The 15,700-nt window shown below is 40.6% G+C and overlaps 1 protein-coding gene across 1 annotated transcript in view; it reads left to right on the top strand.

Annotated features, from left to right (window-relative positions):
- The window catches only part of mei4 (meiosis-specific, MEI4 homolog (S. cerevisiae)), a 42,820-nt gene extending 30,504 nt beyond the window's left edge, over nucleotides 1–12,316 (top strand). Inside the window, exon 5 of the mRNA XM_041249377.1 lies at nucleotides 11,866–12,316. Coding sequence (XP_041105311.1) covers nucleotides 11,866–12,117 — 252 coding nt within the window. The 3' untranslated portion in view covers nucleotides 12,118–12,316. The remainder of the gene's footprint in view (nucleotides 1–11,865) is intronic.
- The last annotated feature ends 3,384 nt before the right edge of the window (nucleotides 12,317–15,700 follow it).

Below are 15,700 nucleotides of genomic sequence, written 5' to 3' on the forward strand. Positions count from 1 at the left end.
TAATGCTTCGATAAACATTTGTTGACCTATTATGTAAATACTGTACTTTGGAAAGAAAGATATGTAATGGAAATACAACACATTTTCTACTTTAAGTAATTGTAGCTAAGAAAATAATTCCATACATTTTGCACTTCCATTAGGTACTTACTTTTGTAGCAAATATGTGTTTTCATTATAAAATAGACATCTGGTGTTAGTAAAAGCATGGCTTGCCAATGGAGATGTCATTAAGCTTGTGTAATACAAGACAGCGTATTGCGGGGTGTGCAATTATGCTAGAAAAATTTACTTGTCTTAAAAATCTTCTTGCCCCCTCACCACCCCACAAAACACACTTCCAAATAGAATATCACGTTTAGGATTATTAGACAATGAATACAATCAATTAGTGATTAATAATAATTTTTGCTTCATGAAATCAAATAAAGAAAATGTAATTCAGTCCAAACATACGTGCCAAAACTGAGCCTGTCTAATTTTTGTGCATGACACATGGCAAAACAAAAATAATAATTTAAATGTTAGCCTGCGTAGTTCAGGGCGTGCAGCAGGGGGCTTCCAATTTCCTGTCAGTTAGTACCTATTTTCTATTTAAGCCCTGATCACTTGCACTTTCGTTGTCTAGCGTTTCGTTTTTGTAGTAAATGCTCAGACACCGTCTTTTCGTGCTTCAGCACTAATCTACACTTCGTTGCCTTTCACTGGAGGTCAATTCTCTGCGCAGCACTACCAAGATATTATCAAATATTTTCCTACCTGCTCTGGTGGTGCTTCTCATCGTTCAGCTTCTTCATTCGGCTACAGGAGCTCCAGCATTAGTCTTTCCTTCTCCGTCCAGCCTCCAGCCCAGCAACAGCACCATCCAAACCGCAGATTCATTACTCAACTTGTCCGCGTCTTTATTAGACAGACTGGCCCTCCACTAAAACCACAAAAGCTCCTTCAACAGGACATCAACATTCCCGTCATCAGCGTTTGCCTTGCCATAACTCCTCTATTTTAATCCACCACAAAGATCTGTCAGCTGAATCTTTCTTTACTCTTTGCTTGCAATCAAGCACCCCTCCTCCGCTCCCAGAGCCAGCACAATTTACCGTTCCTTCAGAAGATCCTGCCCAGGATTTCTGTTAGCTACGTTCAGCGTTTTAAAGACCTCTCCATTTAATTTCATACTCCATTGCAACCTGGCGGTTTGTGCTTTTGACTGGTCACAACATGCTCCAACAACACTGCTGTTCTGCAACTTTTCCACCGGAGCCTCTCAGTCCATGGCTACCACGGCAACGCCCTCATTGAGCGACTGCCGAATTCAACTGGCCAAACTGTGACATCTAAATACTATGTTAACATATTTATATACATGACTAACTGTCCTAAAACATGTAATGAAGATATTCAAATCTAAAAGAATACGCAATTGTTGTTCTACACCGACAAGGATTTTAATCACAATAACCAAATATATTCTACCCGGCTTCACTCAAGCTAATGGTTAATTCCAATCATAACCACTAGATGGCAGTATAACACCACAAATTTTATACAGTCTTTAAGCTGGTTTGCTATCACTGAAGCTCGCACGCTCAAGTTTTTCTATATATTCCTGCAGTTTGTTGTCACCGAGGGATTCTCAGGAGTCCCCCTCCTCAACCTTTTGTAGCAACTGACATTCTCCAGTTTCAACTCTTCCCCTCTTCAAGGACCTGGTCATGAAGCAACCTTACTCAGCTGTTTTCGAGATGCTCAGTATCTACCATCATAGTAACGTCCTGCTTCCCTGCAGCACACATCCATTCCTGCGACTTATTCCTGTTCCCAGAGTCGTGTTTCCTCATCTGGCGCTGTTCCTCCAATCCGACCAGCTTCATCAAGACACCTTATTCAACCTTCAAAGTCATAATTTCATCAACGTGAGCTGTCAGTCAGTCACGGAACCATGTCCTATGATTATCAACGTTCCAGTCAATGTCCTCCTACGCCCAATAGACAATAAACTGCTCCCAACCAATCAATAGGTTTTGCAGACGCCTCGGAGCAACGCATTCGTCATCCTCTCGGTTCTGCAGCGGTCTTAAGTCTCTGTGTTCTTCATCTCTCCCAAAAGCAGCTCTGTCTCTGGCTCCATCTAAATCTGCCTTAACACTGAAAGATCAATATCTACTGCATTCAGCAGATCCCTACTCTATGCAGCAGACCACCGCACTCTACTGATGGTAGTCCTCCATTCTCTATTGCAGATCTCTACTGCTGTCTACAGCTGGGCCTCTTCACACTACTGACAGCACTCCATTGTTTTATTCCTCAGACCTCTGCTCTGTTCAGCGGATCCCGCCCTCTACTGTTAATCGCTCCTCACTACAGCAGATCTCCACTCCCTCTTCAGATCAGCTCACTACTGCAGCATGCAAAAGTCGTTCTAGTTTACTGTTTAAATCTGCAACCGCACTTCTCCAGAGCCTACAATGCTCCAGCCTTCCTCCAATACGAAGTTCGTGGCAGCACTCTCACAATCAAGGCTAACGCTAATCCCCATCTAATCAAAATTCAGGGCGCTTCCTCAGCAATCCTATTCATATCTCTGCTCATCCGCTCAAATGTTACAGCATTAATACTTGGTGTGAGACGTGGTACAAGACTGGAAATCTGTCTTGATTATGAGCTAAGGATTTCCACTATTAAGAGAATAACTGGCGTTGCGAAACCCAAATCTCTGAATGTGAGTTTACCTTTTCCATTTCAAGCAGACATGATAGTAGCAAACCGCTGATCGATCCTGTATTAACTAACACATAGAAAGGCGGCATCTCATCTCTGTGTGCCCTCATTTCTAGAATATGGGGCGCAAAGGCACCGCGCTTCCCCAGTAGCCGATTCATATGTTCGTTCAGTCCAGCTGCCACCTCAGCCCTCAGTTCCAGCTCTCCTTCTGCCTGTACTTTTGGTATCCAAGTTCAGTCAGTTGGTCCCATTTGCTTCCACAACCCCCATCCGGAATCCTCAGCTTCTCCAGATGCTATTTGACTGAATCTTACTCTCAGTAACCTCCTTCAATCTGCTCAGCATTACCTGTCTGCAGCCTTCCACCTTGTTCAAGAGCTCCTATTCTACAGCCTGCTCAGTGTCTTCAACCTTCTGCACCCAGAATCGAATAATCATAGCCCTTCAATCAAAACCGGATCCTGGCTCTCATCATCCGTGCTAGGGAGTCTCTCCATCTCCCTCCAGTCTCTCCATACCAGCATTCCGCCTGACCCTCTGTGGGATTTTTAAGGGCTTTTCCCCGGCCTCACCTTCCTGTCTGTCTGTATCAACATACATTCTCAATTTGCTAATTTCCACTCTTCAGAAAAGCTGCATCTCCCCCTACAAGGATTTACCCATGGAGATCAGCTGCCTCTCGGCCGCCTTCCATGCTTACTCCATCACTTGGCTGCATACCTCTAAGATGGATCCATTCAGCGTGGTCGGTCCACTCACCCGTCAAGTATCAAGTCCCCTATCCCCCTTTCAAGGTATCTCCCCAGCAGGAACCCCTCACCCCCCTCCTCAGACCCTCTGTTCATTGATTCCTCTCACTCCTATCATCACTCGCCTCCACCCTCTCTGCCGAGCAGACCTCCCTCCATTCCTACACCTTGCCTCCGAGCAAGCCTCCTTCCTCTCCACCATCGCCTTGTGAGCAGGCCTTCCAGCTCGACTCCACCCTCTCCTCTGAGCAGGCCTCCCGCCTCAACTCCACCCTCTCCTCCAGAGGGACGGAGGAGGGCGAGGGAGGGAGGGAGCCCTTCCTCGCATCGGAGTTCCCTCCTCTCCACCCTCGCCTCAAGAGAAGGCCTCCCTCCTTTCCTCCACCCTCCGCCTCCGAGCGACCGAAGCCCTCCCTCCTCTGAGGGACCTCCGAGCAGCCTCCCTCGTCCTCCAGGAGAGCCCTCCAGAGCGAGGTCTCGTCCGGACAGGGAAAGGAGCTCTCTTCCACCCCACACCCCACCCCCACCCCCCCCCCCCCCCCACCCCCCAGCCTGATCACGAATGTGGGGGAGCTGGTCCTCCTCTGCAGTGGATTCCTTCATTCATTCATCCTTCCCTGATATAGTTGCTGCTCCTTCTAAAATTGCTAGCATGCCCGGAGTGGGGGCTACCTGTCTGCCGGGGCCACTACAGGTTTTCCCCTAATCAGCCTCAAGGGGTTTTTCCTCTCCACTGAGCAGAAGGTATACACATAGTCACATCCTACTAAATTACTGACCATCCTCCTGTTTGTCTCGTTTGTCCTTCTGGTCTTTTGTTTGTTAGGCGCTGGCATGTGCTGCCTTTTGTTCGTCTCACGGTGTGGGAGATTTTGTGAGGAGCCGGGGGTCCATCCTTTGGGGGGGGCAAGTGAGTCTCACTTCCCCAACCTCAGGGCTAGGCATCAGCCTCCCTTTGAATTCAGGGGGGTTCTCACCATGTGAGTCAGAGTGGACCCCCGGCCACACTCTGTCCTTTCGCAGCTCCTGCGCTTATCTTGCCTCACTGAAGGCTCTGTTCTATACTCTGCCTCAATTCGGGACGTGGCTACTCTGTGCTCGAGTCCCATACTAACCTCTATGCCTTGTTCTTATTTCAGGTCCCAGGCAGCTTGAAGTCTCAGCCAATTGGGGGTCTAACGAGCACCCCTTTACAGAAGTCTCAGATGCTGGGTACCTCTCCCTCTCTATCTCCTTTCATGTCCCGGTCTTCCGGGACCGTCCCTCCCAAGGGGCTGCTCCCCGAGTCATGACCCTCGTATGTGTTTTCGGTTGCTGGGTCCTTTGCCCCTGGGTTGTCAGCATCGCCGCCCTCAGTCAGTGACCACCTTCTATCCTAGCTTCCATGTCCAGCTTTGCTGGTCTGCTACTAGAGTGGGCCTCGTCCACTCTTCTATCCTAGGTCCGGTCCTTTCTAGTCGACACTGTCCTACTTACCGCTTCCTTCTGCTTCTTATGCCCTATCCTTACACCCCCAGCTCACTCCCTGTGAACTAAAAAGATTCAAACTAAGTCAGGCTTCACACACCACACCAATAGAGGTACCTTTTATTATGAGGTGCTGCATTTCAGTATTTTGAGTTTCGGTTTTGCTTACCTTGTATGCTGTGATTTTAAAGTGCAGCATTGTTGGAGAGCATACTAAATTGCTTTGCATAACCAAGAATGCGCGTGTGACTTTTGTTGACGGCAACAAGAGGAACACACGTGTTGCCTTGCATTTTGAGGCAGTCACACAAGAGATAAGCATGCGGTCAACAAGCTGACAACATACAGGTAACAACGTAATGCCAACCAAAATAATGCACATTTTTGTCACGATGCAATGAAGGAAGGCTGCTGCTGCTGCTTTAATAGCAGTGTTATTCGCGGAAGAGGAGGAGAGTAGAAAAAAAAAGAATTGTGGGATTGGCCCTGGGTTGTGAGACGGGAAGAAATATTACTGTAAAATCGTAACTATTACAACCTTTTCATTTTTATTCTTGTGAGATATATATATATATATATAAATTATCTTTTGTTTTCATTTATTGTTAGAAAAATTAACAAATAAATTGAAACAAAGTAACATATAAAATATTCTCTTTTGTAAAAGCCATTAATAGTTTGGTTTCGATGTGCTTGTTTAAGAGATCACGTGACTTTAAAAATGACCAAGCTACATTTTTGTCGGTGCCGCCCCTCTGCATCCTTTGACCATATTAGGAAGCGCTGTTTTTAAGATGACAGTTTAAACGTATAAAACATCAACACTCCAGTTTAACGCAGTCATCTAACTAGGATTATATTTGTTTTCTTTTAAATGTTATTATTTCTGTACAAATGCATTACAAATTTTAATAAAGAAAGCTTAAAGTAGGCAGGGCTTGTAAAAAAAAAAAAAAAAAAAAAAAATGGACACTGTCAGAAAGAGAAGCTAAATTTGGTAGGCATAAAAGCCTTTTTATATATTAAATTTTTTTTTTTTTTCATATATGTTTAGGTCAGAATAAAACTAATTACAAAAGTTGTTTCTTTTATTTTTATTGTTGAAATCTAAAATTTCGTTTGACCACCCTACTTAAAAATAAAAAACTGAATGTGCAGACATCGAGCATCCATCACAAAGAGGCTAATTCGGTGCCAGCTGTCAAAACAATAAGGACGAGATTGAGAAGGAAAAATGGAAGCTCCTATTGATTTGTACAGATTGTACTGGCTCAAAGTTATTTAAAGGCTGAATGAGAAAAGGAGAAGAGGTACTGTGAAGAAAGACAGAAGACACTTCTTTTAAAGGTAACTTTTAAAAGGTGATAAACCCACATTAATGCTGTAGGACAGTGGTTTTCAAATTTTAGGCCACTTACCACTTTCCAAATAATCTAGTCTACAGCATACCTCCATTTGAGATAGGGTCACAACATACCATAGCTGTGAAAACAGGAAAACATGGTCTGTTAAAAACGAAAAAATACAATTAATTAACCACGGTGCAAATGCACCAACTCAAAATGCTATGTAAAATGATTTCAAAATCCAGACTCCAATAAGTAAGCCAAAACGAGTCCAAATGAAGAGTCCAAAACAGGTTGCTTCTGAAAAACAAAACTAAGGTTCTAATTTAAGGAAGAATCAAAAGCAATTCTCAATAAAAAGACATGTGTAAGTGTAGAGAGAAAACAGACTTTTTAAAAAATTAAAAATATAGGCAGCATTATTATTGTTGTTGTTATTTATTTAAATTTTTTTATTGAACTCATTGTTTTTCATTGAAATCAAATTGTTTTGCCATTGTGCCTTTTTGTTTTGGAAAGTGTTTTCATTTGTTCAAAACTTTTGTTTATTTATTATTATACGTGCGCATCAGCGCTTTCATTTACCCCAGTACTGTCTGCTGTCCGGGTCTGACACCAGCCAGCCTGGTCAAATATGGATACAACGCTTCCACAGACTCAGGTCAGGAACGGTACTGTGGATACACAGTTTGAAGAGGATTTATTTTTTATTTTTTGAAGATGAAGAAAAAAAGAATGGAGGTGGTGGATAAATATATGAAGAGGTGACATGCGCATCAGAGGGAGTTGAAAAAAGGAGGGGCTCCATGGTGCCTCATCTCTTTTGAGTATGGACACCTCCCGGACGTGTGACCCTGTGAAGGCTTTCAATCGGGGTGAGGTGGAGCCCGCAGAGGAATGGATCCGCCTGAAGGCCATACCAGTGGTCCAGATGGACCAGGACGTTTGCTTGGCCTGCTTAAAAGGGGAAGAGTGGTGCTTTGCCATTGGCGAGGTGGGCACATATCACGCAACCAACCCCTTCCATGGAAGGAGGTGGAATTGCCGGTCTCGAAGAGGAAGAAAGGGAGGAGTGGGCATCCTCGAAAGAAGGCAGAGAAGCCATTGCAAGCTCCAGCACCAACGAGGGAAGAGCTTTAGCGTCCACTGCCCATGAAGGGGGATACGGAGCGTCCTGCGTGCACCAGGGGGAAGCATGAGCATCCAACACCCTCAGAGGAGATATGGGACTGCCTGCTGAACCCTAAGGTGAACCTCATGGAGGCCCTTCCGATTTCGATCGACCTGCTGTGGGCCGGAGATAGGGAGCAATGGGAAGCCTGGGAACACCAACATCGCCCATTGTCCATCCCAGAATTCGTAGCCATGGTTTACAACTACCAGGCAGCAGATATGCGAATGCATGTCAAGTTCTCTGGTCATTGGTACAGACAGCATGTCACAGTCTCTGGTCATTGGTACAGACAGCATATCCAGGTCTCTGGTCCTTGGTACAGACAGCATGTCACGATCTCTGGTCGTTGGTACAGACAGCATGCCACAATCTCTGGTCGTTGGTACAAGGCAGCATGTCACGGTCTCTGGTCGTTGGTACAGACAGCATGTCACGATCTCTGGTCGTTGGTACAGACAGCATGTCACGGTCTCTGGTCGTTGGTACAGACAGCATGTCACGATCTCTGGTCGTTGGTACAAGGCAGCATGTCACGATCTCTGGTCGTTGGTACAGACATCATGTCACGGTCTCTAGTCATTGGTACAGTTGGAGACACAAAGAACATTTTTTCAGTATTTGCAATAAACACTTCATTTGATAGCAACTTTAACAGGCTTGTTAAGTTGACTTGAGGTGGGTGGGCGTTGTGGGTAGATTTGTATTTTAACCAAATAGTAACCCATTTATTTTTCTTGTTTATTCACTCCTTTCTTTTCCTAAGGGACAGTTGTATAATTTGTATTAATTATTCATTTTAGGGGGTAAAGAGTCATTTATTTACTTGGATTATTTTGTATAGCAGTCTTTGGGGACCATGCAGCACAGCTGGGGAGTCTCCTGCACAGCATTCTAAACTGGCATTCCAGTATTTGTAACGTCAGTGTGCAGCAACTTCATTTCAATCTGCAAATGGAAATGTTTCCAGCTGGCAGCAGAAGGCTGTAGATTGCACTGTTTATGATGAATCACATGAAATCTATTACACAGATACAAATGTAATAATGTGTTTTACTGTGGTGGATCCATGTTGCTATCTTACTCTCTTGAACTGTAAAGTATTGGTAGCACTGTACTATAGACCCAACAAGTATTACATTTTCAAAAGAACAGTCTTACAAGTTACCGAAAATGCTTTTCATTGAGCAAACTAATGTTGATATTGCTTGTATAGACCCAAAGTGGGGCATTACAGTACAGACACTTGTAGTCTTGTGTTCTGTACAGTTGTTTTTGTGGGGTGGGATATGTTGGGAAGCAGCTACTCAAAAATAATAGATTGTGGCTTGATTTTCAGGGTATAGCACACATTATATCCACCAACAGCCCTGTTCTCTTCAGAACCAACAGAACAGACAGACAAGAGCAGCGCAATGAGAGTTGGTCTTTTCTGGGGTTTTTTGGTTGTTTTTTTACAACAAAAAAACGGACAGGTCATCCTAAAACCTGTCCATTTGGCTTCTTGCATCTTCCTGTGTACTTTTGATGATTTAAAGAAATACAGCACTGTTTTTTATAGAATTTTTCTTCTGTTATTTCCAGCTTTCTGCCTCATCTCAGTGAGTTTTTATTGTTTTTATTTGGAGTGGATTTGTGGATATGCAGCCCTCCCGGTTTGGTAAGTGGGGAAGATTAAATTGTGTAGGAAACAAAATGGAACCCCCCCCCCCCACCAAAAAGTAAATGGATACCAAAACACTATATGCATTTTATTGTAGTTCTCTTGCACCCTGTGTGTTATGCATTTTACATTTAAGCCAAATTTCAAGAGACCTCAGAGTTTCAAGATTCTTCAGATCTGCGGTCATCTACTTTAAGATACTATAGCAGCTGAGACTGTCAGTGAGGTTTCTATCGATCGATTGTCGACAGCCTGATCGCTGTTTGATACCCAACTGCTAATGGCTACTGGGTGACTGATCCGTACAATACAATATACTATGAAAATGCACTGACCTGTCAAGAAGTGTGAGATTGTCATACCAAGAGAAATGTGAATGTGATGTTAGATTTCGAAACATATGGAAAACTACAAAGCTGCATGCAATTCAATATGTTAACGTAACATTATTCAGCAGGTTTGATTCGACTTTATGAAGCAAAATTAGTTAATTATATAGGTTGATGCAAAACTTTTGGCCATAGCTGTATATAAGACTGCTGTGTAAAGTTTTTAGTTTTTATTCCACATTGCTGGATGTGATGGTACTATAAATGTCTTTAGCTATAATAACTTCTGCAGTGCACTTCATTGATATCTGGTCATTTAATAGACCCACTAGGTAAATATTAAAATTCAACAACAAACGCTCCACACTTAACTGTTCAGTACCAAACTGATAAAGATACTAGCTTCCTATCTCAAGTTTCAGAATAGTAATTGAGATGGTTGTTATCCTGGTTTGATCAGGCAGTTGGGGCCTTCTACCCGTTCTATTGTCAATTCAAAGCTTGTCTTCTTTCTATTCCTTAAGGGTATTATCTTCAAGTATTGCTCTTACAGCTTTTTGGGTCTTCTAGTCCTGGGTTTGTCAATTATAGATGATGTTTCTCTGTATTTGTTCATTATGCTTTGGATACCACACCTTGAAAATCAAGCGATGCAAGCTACTTCACTTAATGTTTTTCCTTCTGTATGCAAGTTAAGGTTGTTATAATAGTAGATCATAATGCCTGAGTCTAAGACTTGAACAGCAGTGTGTGTGTGTGTGTGTGTATGTACATTATCATTGTTTATAATGCAGTAGATTCCCATTAATCTGTGTATCAATAATTTGTGTTTTGATAGTCTGTGCAGTTTAATACAGTACATTATTAAAATGTGTTAGTACAGAAATCATCTGATCTATACAGAAGTGGACGGTTATCATTTATTTCAGTTAAACTGAGTAGAGTATAGTGCAAGCCAATGGACAGTACTGTATTGTCGTTACTGAAACCAGTGACAAATGAGCTGAAGGCAGATTTAAGACTCTGTTAGCCTGGCAGTCTAAATATGAAGAGCAGTTATGACAATTAAAAACTCAGAGCAAGATCAGTGACTTTTTTAAACCAGCTCTGAGCAACACTGATTATGTACAGTATACATTGTGACCGTTGTTGGGACATTATATTTAATTTTTATTCTTGCTCTTTTCAGGTTTTCAATTAATAGCACAGGGATTTCCCAAACAGTAAACTCAATTTGTTTTTCACAGATTTGGGCTCAATAATAATCATCATTATTCTATAAAAAATTATAGTAGTCATTATACAGATCATATACATTGCTCTCTGTTAATACTGGCTTGCTGGCATATTGTAGAACACTTTCTTTGTCAAATCCATCTGTATTCATTCTGTAGGTTTGAGAATTTAGTGTTTTTACAGCAAGGATAGATTACGTGTTTTCAGCGTATTGGTTCAGCAAAAGTAAATCGGCCAAATGCACCATTTCACTTTTAATTTGTAGTTCCCAACACTCTTGGGCAAAATGTAGAAAATAAACAAGTCAGTACGTGTCATACACTAAGAGAAATAAGTCACCAAAGTAAGGTAAAAATGTCTTCGTGTTTTTTTGCAGACCCTAGGCACTTTTATTGATATTTTAAAATGGACTATTCGCATTAAAAAAAAAAAAATGTTATCCACGCATATGTTTTACAGGACGTCCGAGTTTAATGACAATTAACTTGTTTTGTCAATATGGAAATATAATAGGGAACGCACTTATTGAACCTTCTTTCTTCCAGACCAAGGGAGCATTGTGACAGTACCACGAATCAAACAATAGTTGAAATTTGGATACTCAAATGCTTGGAAATCTTCTTGTATCCTCCAGCTTGATGACAATAAATGTCTGCCTAAGGTCTTCAGATAGCTGTTTACTTTGTCCCATATTGACTTATTGGTAATGACAGCAGTCGTCCTATGCCTAACCCTTTTAACTCTCTAAGAAACCAATACAAACCAATGTTTTAAAACATAACTTATTATCTTATTATTAGATAATAATTTGGGGAATTGCAGGGTTGGAAACGTTTTTATGTGAGCACCTCTATAATATTTATTCTCTTGAATTCTTTTCTCTAAATCGGTCATTTTAAATGGCTCTTCCTGCTACAATGTTGATATATATATATATATATATATATATATATATATATATATATATATATATATATATATATATATATATATTATTTTATTTTTTTTTTTTTTTTTTTTTAAAGTTTTTAGTATGTTTACTCACAAAGCAAGTGGACATGACATTTTGTGTTTATTTAGTTGAAATATTTAACATGCATTTCACCTTTCTGTACTGTTAACGAAAACCAGCACAAATCTAGAACGCTTTTATAATTGTTTTACCCATGTGGATTTTTTTCAGAGTGAGAGGTCAGCTTGTCCACACTTTGATGTGTCCAGCTATGAGAATACATTTTACCTGTTTTGGATCTTGGAGCAGCTACTTCAGAGTCAGAAGAAAGAATACAGAAGTGAACAGCATTGTGAGCAAAGGGAATTACAACAGAAACTAGAGCGGACAGCTCTGCTCCTGTCAGAGGAGTTCCCATTGTTTTCTATCTACATGTGGAGAATAGGAGCCTATTTTAAATCTACTGATGCTGAGGACAGTTGAGCCGTTTAGTAGTTCCTATACAACTCCTTTAGGATGTAGTAGCAGCCTTGTTTGTGTTTAATGTTAATCATTTGCCATATTTGACCAAGAAAAGAAAATGTGTAAACCTATTTTACATTCAACTTTCATATTGTATAACAAGATGTTTCTCAATATCTACATATAATTCAAGCAATTTTGTATTAAACTCCTTTCTGTTCTGAAAATAAAAATATTGGACCTTTCAGAAGACACACCTCCTCTATATATTTCTGTCAGCTTGTTAGTCTTGTGTCTAAACAACATGTTGCGTATGGTTTTGTAAACACATTGTTCCCTTTCAAGTATGAAGTGTAACCATAACTGAATGGGTAGTTACCTCCCAAAGACCTGAAACGTGAATACGATATATCGGAGCTGCTTGCAGAGCCTGTGACGCAGTGATGGCCCGCCCCCGAGGGCACAAAGTGACAGCGCTCACAGACGTCAGCTCAATTTTACTTTCAACAACTGACCTGACAGGAGAGCCTGTTCACATAGGTACATGTTACTTTTTGTGCTATAGATTTTCGCAATTATTGTGTTTTTTTTACACAAAATATAGGTGATATTTAAAAGAATCGCTGTATCACTCTCACTAATTACACGTGTTTGTGCACTAGAGCTTTGTTGCTGGCAGCTTCAGTCGCCCCTTCTCAGCGATCAAGCAGCGTAAGTCAGTTGACTTTGTGCTCTTCCCCAGGCTGCAGTAGCTCAGACTGGAGTTATTTTATTCTCTTTTGACTTCGGCCATAATTACGAGAAGGTTTGTATAATTAAAGTAATTGTTATTACTGTATTTGGTATGAGATTTTTCTTTTCTCATTGTGGTTTTCTGTTTTCAGAGTCTGCATTGCGTGCTGTGGCACACGTGTAGTTAGTTCAGCTAACTTTTGATTTAATTCTGATGTGTGTTAGTGTATAAATGCTTATAAAATATGTTAGCTACAGAAACCTGTACTATTCCTTGCTTAAGTTGCTGTTCAAACATCAGCTTTCAGGTGAAAGGGTTGCCTGGTCTTTCATCCATTATGCATCATTATGGAACTCTCTATTCATGGATAACAGGGTTCTCTGCTCATTATTTTAACTTGTCCCTACTGTAGCTGTAATACAGTTGTCCTCAAAGTGGTTCCCGCGAAGCCAGGCCATCGTGCCTGTGGCAGCGGTTCTTAAATTATGGGTCATGGTCGTAGCGTGGGAAAATAAAGTTTTGAACACGTTTTCAAACAAAAGCGTCATAGCAGTCTGTTGACAGTGCTGTTCGCTTATGTTGTGCTTGTACGTACTCGACATTTATTAATTTTTTTCCTGATGTGGCTCTGTGATACGATCAACCAATTGAATAGCTGAATTTTCTTAGCGGTAGCCTAATCATAAGTTAGCTAGGTGGGACATAAACTGTGTCTTTCATTTGCAGACACTGACAGTAAGTTTAACCATTAGGAGAGTCAAATTTCTGCCAAGTTTTCCGCAGCTGTCCAATCATAAGCAAGCAGAAGCCGTTCAAAAAAATTAAATAGCTAATGGGAAAGGGACAGATCTGACAACTGTCCAATCGTTCGTGAGCAGAGGCGGGGTGTTAATATGCCGGATAAGCACTGACTTACGTCAACTGTTATTGAGAAAAATAATACATTTCAGTATTTAGAATTTAATTTTCTCCCTCTTCATTTTTTAATTTCACCAGAGAAGGGAAACACCGAAGTATATTTAGTTACCAATCCACTTTCTCTGAATAATTCTGCTGGAGATGAACGATCTTTAAAACAGAGTAGTGTTGACAAATTTGCCAAATTGAAACAAAAGCGAGACGCTATCTATTTAGTTTATTCATGGTTATATGTGTAAACATGCTATTTAAAAATATTTGTATTGCATATTTTAAATAAATTATTTAAACAGTAAGCTCAGCACGCACAATTACTGCCTGAGACTTGGCCTTTTCAGAGTGAGCCAAGAATAACTACCACTAAAACTCTTAATATAAGAACCTATGCAATAGTCAGCGTGCCTGCAAACAGCCAAGTAAGATCAATTTATGCCTGTGCCCAAATTACTTTGAGAACCACTGTTGTAATTGATAGCGTGTTTCAGGAGGCTGCATGGTTGTTCAGAAACTCGAAGATGTCTTGGCGTGATAACTCTAGAAGTTACCTTTAGTAGGCTGTTAAAGTGCTTGTAGCAAACAGAATAATTCCCTCAAGTTGTGCACTTCCATTCAATGGGTAGTTTTGAAAAGAACACTTTTTTATAGCAGACATGTCTTGTTTATTTTGTAGCCAGTTATCTGGTCCTACACTGGAATCAATAAATCTGTTTTCAGGTCATTGACCGCAAAAATGTCGAAGAAGCAGTAAGGGAATCAGGGAGTCGGCACTTGCTCCTTTGTGATCTTGACATATCAATTTAAAACATTAACAGCCTGAGATTGATTGTTTGTTTGTTTGTTTATTTATTTATTTTTCAAACAGGAATACAGCGACTCATTTTCCTGCAGTAACGTGCAGTAAATTAAATACAGTTTTTGTGTCATTACTATCAGTTCTTCTGGTTTGGTTTTTTTTGTAAAACAAACAATACAAACAAGGTAATATTGTTAGACCTATATGAACAGAGGGTCTCCAAGAACAGAAATATTTGCAGGAAACGAGAGACAGCTATCCATTTTAGCAGAAGACAGAATCGATAACTGCAAGGTAATCTGCAGAGCGCTGGTGTGGATTTGAAAACGGAATACAGCATAACAAAACAAGCATGCTTTTCAAAATGTGCAATCGGTTACACTCATCCCATTTCAGTTTCTTTATGGTTTCAAAGTTTGTCATTCGCTAATCTGCAGGAGTTAGACAGAAAATTAGAACCACTTGCCATAACACTGTCATTAGGGTGAAGCTGTACTGATTCAGTGTTTACATTCAGAATTGTAATGATATTTTGGAGCTTTATATTTAATTGGGAATTGAACTTATAAAACCTTATACTGGAAAGCCATTCTGTGTTCCATTGTACAAAATCACCCCTCCCCCTTAAAACACTTAATTTGCATGTGTTTTATGTAAAGAAACAGAGCTAACCTCTTATCTGCCAGACCTCAAGAAAATATCACCCTCTCCAAGGGACTTAATTTAATTTATTACACTGGAAAGAGACTTCCTGGAACCAGGAATTTGAAAGGACTGCCATTTTAAGGGTTAATGGACAACCGCGACATCTAGTGGATGAAATGGACAGTATGCTGTGGTAATAGTCAATGGACACAGATATGAGAAACTTGATCTGTCTAAAAACGATATTTGTTGTGTTGTATTAAATCTAATAGATATCAATGTACACAGACATGAAATGTTCTTGTATGTAAAACCATAACACTGGGGGTATTATAGATATTGGACAGCAGTCATATTAGTGTTTTATACAGTTATTATACTACAAACACTCAAATATTTAGTATGTACTTAACATTTCATGGTATTTCATTGTGAAAATGAAACTAAAACCCATCGTTATTTCCAAGATACTCGGAAAGAGTTATCTTACTATAAGAGTTTTTGTTTTTTTAACC

The sequence above is a fragment of the Polyodon spathula genome, chromosome 5, assembly GCF_017654505.1.
Source record: "Polyodon spathula isolate WHYD16114869_AA chromosome 5, ASM1765450v1, whole genome shotgun sequence".
In the NCBI taxonomy this organism is placed as follows: domain Eukaryota; kingdom Metazoa; phylum Chordata; class Actinopteri; order Acipenseriformes; family Polyodontidae; genus Polyodon; species Polyodon spathula.